Raw genomic sequence first — 12,225 nt, forward strand, 5'->3', positions numbered from 1 at the left:
GGGAGAGCGCGGCGAGGAGGCTGGAGCGCAGCGGCAGGGCCCCGGGCGGAGGCGAGCGGGGAAGCAGAGGCCCGGGAGGGCGCCGGTGTGAGCGCGGAGGCACGGCGCTGTGCGGGCCCTGTTCCGCCGGCCACCTCGTCATACTGTGTCGAGAGAGACCGCGGACGGGAAAGGAGGGCCCCTCGCTACGTGGAGTCCGGTTTTTCAGTGTAAGATGTAGGCTCAAGCCGCTTCACTCCCAGCGTGCTTTTCATCGCGTGACCAAGTGTGGCTGCGCAGCTCGGGCTGGCCTCGCGCTCTCCACCTTCCTGCCGCAGCCTGCCGAGGCGGGGGTCACAGGTGTGCCCCGCACGACCTAGCTCTCACCCTAACTCAGAAGGAACACCTTTCCCGACCCACCTCCCACCGGGCTTGTCGCCCTGGAAGTGCGTTTACCTGGCTGGCTTACTTCTGCCCACAGCGCGACGCACTCACCCAGTTGCCCGTTCCGGGAGTCGTCGCAGCCACAGCTGTCGAAGTCCCCGAGGCTGCAGTTCCTTGTCAGAGTGTACATGACCCCAGCAGAGCTGATGGCGTGTACGAACGCGGTCTCCCTGTTAGCTGGCAGGAGCCGGGGAGCCCGAGAGTTAGAGGGAGACGTCGCAGCCCGAAGAAACACCAGCCCAGCTACCTGGTTTTAGTGCCTTCCCCGGCCCATCCTGGAGCCTGTCTCTTAGGGTGCCTTCCCCTCTTCCAGGATCTGAGCCGTCGCTGGCCTCAGCCCTATACTTCTCCTATGTTTCGGGTCATACATTTCACGACTAGGTGGCCACACTGTTGTTGACACACCTGATTATGAAGGACTGAGGTGGGGAAAGAGGCTGAGGAGAAAATGGACAGGACTGTGAAGGCCACGTTGTAAAGGCCCCATCCTCACTCCCTCCTGAGACTCCGGAGTCCAGGCCGCAGCTCAGCTGATCTACAGAGGAATCTCTTGGGCAGCTCTTCCATTTACCGGTGTGGTCCCTACTTACCCTCTCTCTGGGACTCTGGTTCCCGGCCCAGATTCTCACTGGCCCAGTGCCCCTCTGCTGAGCCTGCTGGAGGAAGGGGCTGAAAGGTGTGAGTGACTATGGCTCTGACCCACCTCCTGATGGTACTTCTGCTGTCTGGAAACCTTCAGCTGACTGGGCAGCCAAGGACAGAATGGGGTTGGAGGTGAGACAGGGTCCATTTGTTGGGCAGTGAGGGTGTTGAAGTAGAAAGAGAAACACTCTGCAGGTAGGAAAGTGGAGGCAGAGAGAGAAAGAGAAGATCTGAGAGGAGGGAGCTGTCCTGAGAGAAGATGGGAGGTGAAGAAAAGGTGAGGGGAAGAAAAGTGCCATCCCCAGGGCGCCAGCCTGTGACTGGGGACCCAGGGAGTTTGGCCAGGCCTGTCCTTACCACTGCGAAGTCCTCCGTGGCTGGACAGCTGCAGAGCCCTCTCAGGGCAGTTCCAGCGGTCCCAGGCAAACTGATACTTGCATTCTTCGATGCCACTCTGGGCGCCAGCTGCCACACTGCTGGAGTAGATCAGGTAAGCCTACAGGGGTCAAGATCCAGGCTGAATTTAGGAGGCGTTTGCCCCAAACTTCTTGGCCATCCCTCCAAAATGATGATGGAATGGGCACTTTATGCTGTCTCATTTAATGCTACAAATAACCTTGTGAAATAGGGCCATTTTATAGATTAGGAAACTGAGGCTTAGAGAGCAGAAGTAAACTAAATTGCTCAAGGTTCCCTAGCTAGCAAATGGCAGAACTAGGAAAGAAACTTTTTTAGACTCTAGCTCCCACTAGCTTTTATTCATTGTATAAACTGTCTCTCCAAAATGAGTCCCAGTCATATAACTCATGAATTTTTAGCTATGCATATCCCATTACTGAGCTAGAAAATAACATTTTGAGCTTGGCTGGTGACACACACCTGTAATTCCAGCTACTCAGCAGGCTGAGGCTAGAGGATCGAGAGTTTGAGGCCAGCCTGGGGAGCTTATTGAGACCTTGTCTCAAAGGAACCAAAAATATACACTGGAGAAAATAGTTTCTTTAATAAATGGTGCTGGGGAAACTGGACCCCTAGCTCTCACCTTGTACAAAAATCGATTCAAAATGAATCGAAAACTTAGGTGTTAAGACCTAAAACTTTGAAACTGCTAAAAAAAAAATAACAAAACATAGGGGAAACCCTTGAAGCCATAGGCACCGGCAGAGACTTCCTGCACAGCACTGCAGCGGCCCAGGAAATAATACAAGAGCCAACAAATAAGGGCACATCAAGTTAAAAAGTTTCTACTCAGCAAGGGAGGCAGCTAACAGAATGAGGAGAGAGCACTCTGAATGACAGACGGTCTTTTCCAGCTACAGTTGTACCTAACTGGTCATGAGCCAGTTGTACCTCAATTCATGATCTTAATTTTTGACACGATTCTGGTCACAATCCTAACTGGTCATTAGCTGAATCAGATTTCCTCATAAGGTTCAGGGTCACCTGATGAGTTCACACATGGAAGCAAAATTGTGCCAACTGCTTCTGTTAATGAACTGAACTGTTTGCAAACAGAAGCACTCGTGAACTGAGGCACCACTGTGTCTGGAATATATAAAAAACTCAAGAAACTTAACACCAAAAAATCAAATAGCCCAATCAATCAATGGGCAAATTAGTTGAATAGATGTTTCTCAAAAGAAATGCAAATGGCCAAGAAGTATATGAAAAATGCTTAATATCTTTAGCCATTAGGGAAGTGCAAATTGCCTTAGTCACTTTTCTCACTGCTGGTACAAAATACCCAACACTTACAGCTTAAAGGAGGAGAGGGTTACTTTGGCTCATATTTTAGTCAATAGTTGGCTAGTGCCACTGCGGGACGGAATGGTGTAGCGGCAGAGCAGAGGACAGCTGCTCCCTTTGTGCTGGCTGGGAAGCAGAGAATGGAGGAAAGAGTGGGAAAAGGAGAGAAACCCTTCTAGGTCACTCCTGCCTCTTCTGACAGATCTCACCTCCCAACAGCAAGTCAGTATAGTACCCCTCCCTATAAGCCATTCACCTGCCCCACCTATAAGTGCGTGAGACTTGGAGAACACCTAGATATAAATCACAGCACAAACCAAAACTGTATTGAGATTCCATCTCACCCTAATCAGAGTGGCTATCATCAAGAATACAAAAACAGTAAGTGCTGGTGAGGGTGTATTGGGGGGAAGGAACCCTTATACGGTGCTGATAAATCAGTATGGCTACTATGGAAATCAATATGGAGGTTCCTCAAAAAACTGAAAATAGAGCTATATCACCACCCAAAGTAGTTAATGTCAGCATACCACAGGGATGTTTGAATACCCATGTTTATTGCGGCATAATTCACAATAGTCAAGACATGGAACCAGCCTAAATGCCTGTTATGGCTCCCATCTGGATATCCCTCCAAAGCGTCATGGCAGGTGACTGGATCTAGGGTGAGTGATGCTGGTATTAAGGGTGTGTGATTATTAACTAGCCCACTGACTGACATAGTTTTGGACATGGATCATGGGTAGGCCCCGCCTGGGTGTGGATGACACCACCCAAAGACTGGGTATCCTGGAATAAAAGGGACAGAAAGAAGGCACCTGGTGTTGCTTCTTCTGCTAGTGTTGCTGCTTGCTGCCTCCTGCCTGCCCTGCTGTGCCATGAGCTGTTTCTCCTCTGCAATGCCTGTCTGCCATGTGCCACCCTGCCTTGGTGCCAGCGGATTGTGGACTGCGAGCTAAATAACCCTTTCCTCCTTTAACTTTGAGTATAGGGCATTCTGTCTCAGCAATGAGAAAGTAACTAAGACAATGCCCATCAGCAGAGGAACAGGTAAAGAAAGCGTGGTGTATATGTGCATACTGGAATATTATTTAGCCACAAGGAGAAACAAAATTCTGTCATTTATAAGAAAATGGGTGGCTCTGGAAATTATCATGTTAATCCATATTACCTGAGTGAGTCAGACTCAGAAAAGCAAATATTGCATGTTCTTTCTAATATGTGGAATCTAAAAAATATTACAAGAAAATAAATAAATAAATAAATAACAATATCAGAAGGAAGAAGGAGGAGGAGAGAAGAGGGAGGGAATAAGAGGGATGTGGGGTACAAGAGCAGATAGTGGGGGAGGGATATGAGCAAAACAGGTTATGCACATTGAACACCCCCAAAAATGTGACACTGGGGGAGAGAGGAGATTAGGCGGCTGATGATGGGGGAAATAAGACAGAAAGGGCTGGGGATATAGTTCAGCGCTAGAGTGCCGGCCTAGCCTGCACCCAGTACTGCAAAGTCAATCAATAAATAAGTAAAAATTAAGAAAGCAGACAATGCTTTGGCTCTGGAAATGCCCTTCTCTGCAGAGTTCGTGTGGTACAATTCTAGCGTTTTAAGGAGGGGACCACATCCCACCCCTGCACTGGGTAGGAGTTGCGACTGCAGCCTGATCCCCATGGAAGCCTGTTGACATTTCTGGAAATTCCAATAAAAAATCCAGAACTGGTGCTCCTGAGTGCTTTCTGGGCTCTAACGTTAGGTTGCTGGGTGGCTTTGGGTGTGTCCTAACTCTTGCTGGGCTTCAGCTTTTCTGTCTGTAGTATGTGGCACAATGTAATAAAAGTTGTAGATGTAATGAAAAGAAATGGACACATATCGTCTTTAGTCATCAAGCATATTGATATCCATATTAACCAAAGAACTCTTTTCTTACCTTGGGGCCAGTCATCAGGAAATTGTTCACGGACCTAGGAGAGAGAACAGCCAGAGTGTAATGGAGAGACGCCCACTTGCTTCTGCTTTCCAGAGTGGTGAGGGTTGCTTCAGCAAGTGTAACTCGTAGGAAGAAAGAGAAACTAGTTTTGCTTTTTTTTTTTTTTTTTTTTGCAGTCCTGGGATCTTCACATACTAGGGAAGTGCTCTACCGCTAAGCTACAGCCACAGCACTGGGAGCTAGTTTTATCGAGGCAACATTATGCATAATCTACTAAAGATAATTTACTTAGTAAATTGGAAGTGATGTTTGATATTATTTTGCTGTGAAGTAAGGGGATAGTATAAACTCGAGATTCTGTACTGGACACTCTCAGTACTTGTATTGATCTTAAGTCCTTAGTGTTGCGGGCAACACACCTGTAACCCCAGCACTGTGGGAGGCTGAGGTGGGAGAACCACAAATTCAAGCCCTGCCCAGGCCACTTAGCAACTTAATGAGACCTTATCTCAAAATTTAAAAAAAAAATTTAAAATGGTTGTGGATGTAGCTTAAAGGCCTTGAGTTCAATCTCCAGTAAAGAAAAAAAGGAAGGAAGGGAGCTGGTGAGGGAAACAAAGAAGAAATGGATCTCCAAACACATATGGGCACTGGCAAAGTGAATTCATTTAAATTATCGGGAATTTGTACTTGCTCGTTGCTGGTACTATCACCAGCCCACCCTCAACAGACCAGCGCTTCCTCCGTTCACTGAGTTCTGCCTGCCAAACTTTAAAGTGGCCTTACTTTTGCTGGGTTTGATAGTCGTCTATGATTTTCTATGGCTTTTCTCATTAAAACCTTTTTCATCTTTTCATATGGCAGACCCCCAGTTTGTTAGTATTGATACTTTATTGGGAAATTGCGAACGTTTTAGGTGCTGTGTGTGTCTTATACAAAGGAGGTCAGCCAAGTCCTGTGGCCAGCATCACCTCCAGTAATACCCACCCTCTTCCCAGCTCCCTGGAACGAAACCCAATCCCCACCTTACTCTCATAATGGGAAAATAAAGATAATAGATTTTGATTAGGGGAGAAACTATAAAGATCAGGGCAGAAATCAAGGCATTGGAGACTTAAAAAACAATAAACAGAATCAATGAGTTGAAGAGTTGGTTCTTTGAAAAATCAAAAGATACCTTAAAAGCCAGGCATGATGGTGTACACCTGTGATCTGCAGCACTCGGGGGGCTGAGGCAGGAGGATCACTGCAAGTTCCAGGTCAGTCTGGGCTATATAGTGAGTTCAAGGCAGCCTACACTACAAAGCAAGATCCTGTCTCAAACAAAACCTGGGCATGGTGGTGCATGCCTGTAATCCCTGCACTTGGGAGGCTGAGGCAGGAGGATCGTTGGGAGTTCGAGACCAGCCTGAGCTACAAAGTGAGCTCAAGGCCAGCCTGAACTGCATAGCGAGACCTTGTCTCAAAAAGACCAATAAATAAATAAATAAATAAATAAATAACAAAAAGAAAACAAACAAACACTATCAAGAAAATGATGAAACTCACAGAATGGAGGAGGAGCTGGGCGTGGTAGGCACATGCCTGAAATCCCAGCACTCTGGGGAGCCAACACAGGAGGATTGAAAATTTGAGTGCAGCCCAGGCAACTTAGAGAACCGCTGAGACCCTGTCTCAAAATCAGAAGTGGGAAGAGGGCTGAGATGTAGCTCTGTGTGAAGGCCCTAGGTTCAACCCTAGTACTAGAAAAAAAAACAGGGATGGGTATAGCTCAGTGGTAGAGCACTTGCTTAGCACAGTTCAATCCCAAGCCCTGCAAAAAAAAGAGAGAAAAAAGGGGCGGGGGAGAGAGAAAAGAAAAAAAGGAGTAGTGGGAGAAAATATTTTCAAAGCATATATCTGACAACGAACATCAAGAATATATAGAGAAAGTTCCTTTTTTTTTTCTGGTATCGGGAATCGAACTCATGACCTTGCGCTTGCCAGGCAGGCATTGTGCTGCTGAGCTAAATCCCCAACCCCCTACAGAGAAAGTTCTTAACAAGAACAAAACAACTCAGTTAACAAATGGATGAAGAACAGAATCAGTGTTTCTCTAAAAATATACAAGTGCCAATGAGCACATGAAAAGATGCTCAGTACTTTGGTCATCAGAGACACAGAAATTTGCACTCACTAAGATCACTAACAAAGCCCACAGGCAACAAGTGCTGATGAGAAGGTGGAGAAATCTGCGTGCGCACAGTCATTGGTAAGCAGACACTTTGAAGACAGCCTGGCATTCTTCGAAAGGTCACATAAGGAGTTGCCATAGAACCCAGCAATTCTTCTCCTAGGTATGTGTATACTCAAGAAATTGAAAACGTATGTCCACAAAACCTTGTACGTTAGTGTTCATAGCAGCCATATTTACAATAGCCCCAAATGAAAGCAACCCAAATGTCTCAGGTGTATGGTAAATGATATGTGGTGTGTCTGTAACGGAATATTATTCAGTCATAAAAAATAAAGTAATGATACATGCTACAGAGTGGACGAACCTTGAAAAATTATTCTGAATGAAAGAAGCCAGGTACAAAAGGCCATTGGTAAATGGTTTGCTCCTGTCTGTGTGAAGTGGTTGGGAAAGGTAGTTGGCAGTTGTCAGAGGAGAGCAAAAGAAGAGGGACACAGTGGAGAGGAAAAGTGGTTGGGAAAGGTAGTTGGCAGTTGTCAGAGGAGAGCAAAAGAAGAGGGACACAGTGGAGAAAGGCTTTATTCTTGGGGTGATGAATCGAGTGTGATGAGGAGCGTATAAGTCTGTGAATTTACTCAAACTAGTGTGTGTGGTCTTTTATGTTATGTGCATGGTACTGTATTTCAATAAAGCTACAGCTAGAACTTCTTGAAATATCACAGCAAATTTTCCCTGCATCATACTAAGGTTTCCCTTGACTGCCTTGTATCAGCCTACAAATACAGGTTGCCACCACAGTCCTCTTTGTTTGCCCTGCAGCCCCTCATGTGCTCCCTTGAGCACAGGGATGCTCTAGACAAATAGGTTGAATCATAGAGTTTTGAAACAAAATGAAAGAATCATCAGACCCAAATCAAGATTCTATAAAACTGATGACTGGAAAACATTTTGAGGGAGCTGGGTGTGGTGGTGCACACCTGTAATCCCAGCACACAGGAGACTGAGGCAGGAGGATTGCTGTGAGGTTTGCCATGAGTTCAAGGCTAGTTTGGGCTACATAGCGAGACCCTGTCTCAAAAAAATTTTGAGGGGCTATTAAAAGGAAGTCTGGGGCAAGCAGGGCTCCTGCAACTATTTTAATGGAGTGAGCAGATGACTCTGCTGCCTTAGCAGATGATCGCATCTTGAGGTAGCAGACACAGAGCACTAAGCATATGCCCTCAGGTTAGCACTGCAATCAAACCGTTAGCAAAGTCCATCTGATGCCTTAATGCTATGCATAATTGTCATTGTGCTTCACAGCATTTGTGCATGAATGGTCTGTAATTTGTATAAATAACTGTACTTGCTTAGCTTTTACATTGCCAAGTAAAGTTTTTGTTTGTTTGTCCATTTTTGAAACAGGGTCTCACTATGTAGTTCAGGTTGGCCTCAAACTCATGGTGATCCTCCTGCCTCAGCCTCCTGAATGCTGGGATTACAGGCATGTGTCACCATGATACCCAACTAATATTTTTAAAATTTTTTGCTAAGTAAACATTTCATAATTATTTCTTCTCCTTTTGTTAGTCTTACAATATGACTAATAAATATATATGATTGATATTTTATAAAGTATAATTCATGTCATATAATTATAGCCAAACCTATGAAGTTTATCAGGGATTCCCCAAAGTACTTTACCTATACCACGTTCTCATATTCTCAGAACAGCTCAGTACGGCAGGTATGATGCTTTGAACCCACTGTTTGTTGTGTACACACTAGATCCTATTTTAAGGTTTCATATGTTTGAAGCTCATGTACTATCACAGCACATGCTGGAAGTAGAAATGCCTGTCTTCCATCTCTTGGATACAGAAATTGAAGTGTAGAGAGGTAACCTGCATTGCACAGCCAGTTAAGGGGCCTCGCTGGACTGTCACCCAGGCAGTTGGATCTTAGAATATGTGTTCTGTGATAGCTGTGCTTTTCTGCAACCCATATTTCCTTGCTTCTATTCCCCTTGCTGATCCGGGAACCTGACACCTGAAACACCACGATGAGACCTGGGGAGGCTTTGGGGCTGCTCTGCACACCCAGCTGAGGAAGCCCAGGCGACCGCAAGCGCGTTGCCTCCGTGGGACTGGAGAGCTGCTAACCAAGTCGGGCGGCCAGCTGCATTGCTGTGTGCTCTCAGTTCTCTTCTTAGAGCAGGTGCACTTGTGGGTGACTCTGTAGTCACTTGGTTCTGGGACTTCTGGTGCCCACAGCCCTACCAGTTCTCTGATGTACCCAGATGTGCTAAATCCACGCGGTAGTCCAGCTTGGGGCCGACTGCCACCCATGCACAGGAAGGGGAAGTTAGAAAACGCTGCTGAATGGTCTCCGTCCTGTGCCACCCGGGCTCAGCCTTCAGGGTCGCTTCTCCTGCATGCCTTGTGCAGTGTCCTCGGCCTTAGCCGTATTGACTCGCCTGTGCTGGGCCTCACCCTGCCATGGCCGGGCGCCCTGGAGAAGAAGCACCAGGGGACTTGCCGACCTCACGGAAGACCCTCGGGCCCGTTATTACCTTAATCCTGGCAGTTTGGGGACTCGGGTCCCCAGATACACAGGATTTTCAAAAAGACTCTGAAGCTCTGGTCTTGCCATTGTCCCTAGGAACCTGAAGAGGTGGCTTTGGTGACCACTGCACCCCCAGACCTGCCTCTTCTCCCTGCCTCTGGAGGGAGAAGCAACTGCAGCACACCACCAACTCCCGTGGGCGCCCAGGGGCTGCCTGCCCCGCGCCGCCGTGTCCTCTCGCCTCCACTCACAGGAGTCTCTGTGAGCAGCAGCTCCTTCGCACTGGCACACTTGCCACCACGCTGGAAGTGAGTCTTCACTTATTCCCTGTACTGCAGTTGTCGCTGTGAGCATCTAACGCCACTTGTCCTCCCAAATTAACTTGCATTGGGTAACCGCTTGGGAGAGGGCTCGGGTCGGGTACCCCCTTGAGAATGCTCAGCTCTCAAGAAAGCTCCCACTGTAAGCCGCTCTGCCCTGCTCGGCCGCCTGGGATGCTCAGCCAAACTCCCCCTGCTTGTCCTTGCCTCTTCTGGGCACAGCTGCTGCCATCAGCACCTTCCAGGAGGCCCGTTCTCCTCCTTTGATGACTGAGTCCTCACTGTCCCTTGTTAGTAAATCTCTTCCGCTACTGCGGAGGACCCGACTCAGACCCAGCACAGTCCTGGTCTGAGGCTGCGGGTGGCCTCCACACCAGAACCCCGTGGCCTTTACCTCGCTTCCCCTGCGCTTGTGCTCCCGGACCTTCTTACCTGTGAGGCTCTGGCTGGGGTGGAGTGCGACTCGCAGGCTTTCTATGGGCATCAGCACAGCTCCTCAAGCGCCCATGGCTCCCACATCCTGTGTGTCTTGTGGGGGTTGCTGCTTCCGGACTCCCAATTCCACAGTTGCCCCATCACCACGCGGAGTTTGTCCCAGGGACCTGGGGCAGCAGGGGAGGGGCTCTGGATCCACCCCAGCACGAATGCACTGCTTCTCTTCCAGCCCTTTGGAAGGCTCCAAGTTACTTCTGTTTGTTTCGTATTTTGGTTTCCCCCTGACAGTCACTACTCAGAGACAAGTGCTCCTAATGCAAGGCCCTCTTCACCTGGTGCCCTTGAAAAGCTGGCATTATTTTACTGCCTTGAAGTTCCCAGAGACTTGCAATTCCCATTCTGTCTTGATTGTACCTAACTGTGGACAGGGGTTTGAGCTGTCATCCAGTTAGTGCAGCCATGTCTGCCTTTTGGACTGATTCTGCAGACTTGTGGCACACACGAGACAGGGGGTCACATCCGTCTGCAGCCGGCTGGTGAGCACGAGTCCCCATGGGGTGGGTGGAGGGCACCAGACCAAGCGCATCAGCCCTGATGCTGTGTTCACATTTCCATGTCCCCTGTCCATGGCACAGGCCGGCCTGGGCCAGGAGCCCTGAGCCGAAGCTCCACTCACACGTGTCGCTTGCCATCACGGGAAACATGGTCCTGGGCCGAGCTTGAGTGCTGGCTCCCTTTTTTCTGTCCATGTGCACTTCTGCCGGGAGGCAGCTCAGGGTCCCCCCGCGAGCACCCTGCAGCCGGCCCTGTGAGCTTCCAGACGTACACAGACGTGTTTCAGTCCAGTGGTTGGTGCAGCTTAGACCCGAGTTAAGGCCCTTTTCGCTGCCCCACCCATCTTTGGAGAAGCAAAGGTTTTCAGTATGAATCTCCAGAAGCTGGTGTTTTCCTCACAATGCCCGGGTCTTTCTCCTGGTACCTTTTCCCTTTGCTTCTGTGTTCCCTCCCCTTCCCCACAAGTCTTAGAGTGACACTTTTGGCTTCTTCCTAACTTGTTTTTTTAAAGATTAAAGAATGAAAACATATTAGCAAACAAACAGACATAAACACAACACCACCAAAACAATAGAAGCAATACAGAATTTCAGAGAAGGTGACAGGAAATTAATAACGGTCGTTGTATTACATATTGTTATCTTCCTAACTTTTAATCACATCTCTGAACATCCACAAAAATCTGGGCGTCCTGAGGCACCCATGGGTGTCCCTTAGAGAGACCCTCAGGGTGGTGTGATTGAGTGGCAGCCCTGGGGCCAGGAGGAGTGGTGAGGGTGTGGGCTGCGGGCTCCCCCAGGAGACTGACGCAGGGGGCCAAGGGAGGCAGGGGAAAGGCCCAGGGGCGCCCAAAGTGTGAAAACAACGTCCTCTCAGGGTGCTTCTGAGCTCCACAGAGCCCCACAGAGCCCAGACCATGCCTGGGTTGGGACAGCCCGGAGTTGGTCCTTCTGTGAGATTTCCTGTGCCTCTGTCTTCCAGGACTGCACGGGAACACACATGCCCACAGATGTGTGCACACGATTACACAGTCAGAGGGTCTAGTGGAAAGCTGCGAAGCTGAATCCCAGGGTCCCAAAAGTTTTACTCACTCTGACGATTCCCAAGAGTGTTTAAACTGGAAGCAACCCACTGTACATTGAGAAGGAGTTACCATTAAAGGCGAAATTTCTGTTAAGGGCCAGGCGTGGTGGCATAGGCCTGTAGTCCCAGCACTTGGGAGGCGGAGGCAGGAGCACTGCCCACAAGTTTGAAACCAGGCTAGGCTACATAGTGATTTCAAGAGAGCTACGTGATGAGACCCCGTCTCAAGTAAGCAAAAACAAAAAGAAATTTTGTTACAAGTGAACAGCATGACTAATTCTGATCCATTGTAAAGTATAAGTAATTGAAATTAGGCCCTTTCTTTTTTCTTTCTTTCTTTCTTTCTTTCTTTCTTTCTTTCTTTCTTTCTT

At 48.3% G+C, this 12,225-nt stretch overlaps 1 protein-coding gene across 1 annotated transcript in view; it reads right to left on the bottom strand.

Annotated features, from left to right (window-relative positions):
• Nucleotides 1-12,225, bottom strand: part of Wnt8b (wingless-type MMTV integration site family, member 8B) — a 20,940-nt gene that overhangs the window by 1,988 nt on the left and 6,727 nt on the right. Inside the window, exons 2-4 of the mRNA XM_005403912.2 lie at nt 4,742-4,775; nt 1,423-1,561; nt 475-600 (exon numbers count right to left, since the gene is read on the bottom strand). Of these exons, the coding sequence (XP_005403969.1) occupies nt 475-600; nt 1,423-1,561; nt 4,742-4,775 (299 nt within the window). The remainder of the gene's footprint in view (nt 1-474; nt 601-1,422; nt 1,562-4,741; nt 4,776-12,225) is intronic.

This window comes from Chinchilla lanigera, unplaced genomic scaffold, assembly GCF_000276665.1.
Source record: "Chinchilla lanigera isolate Chin_1 unplaced genomic scaffold, ChiLan1.0 scaffold00084, whole genome shotgun sequence".
Classification (NCBI taxonomy): Eukaryota; Metazoa; Chordata; class Mammalia; order Rodentia; family Chinchillidae; genus Chinchilla; species Chinchilla lanigera.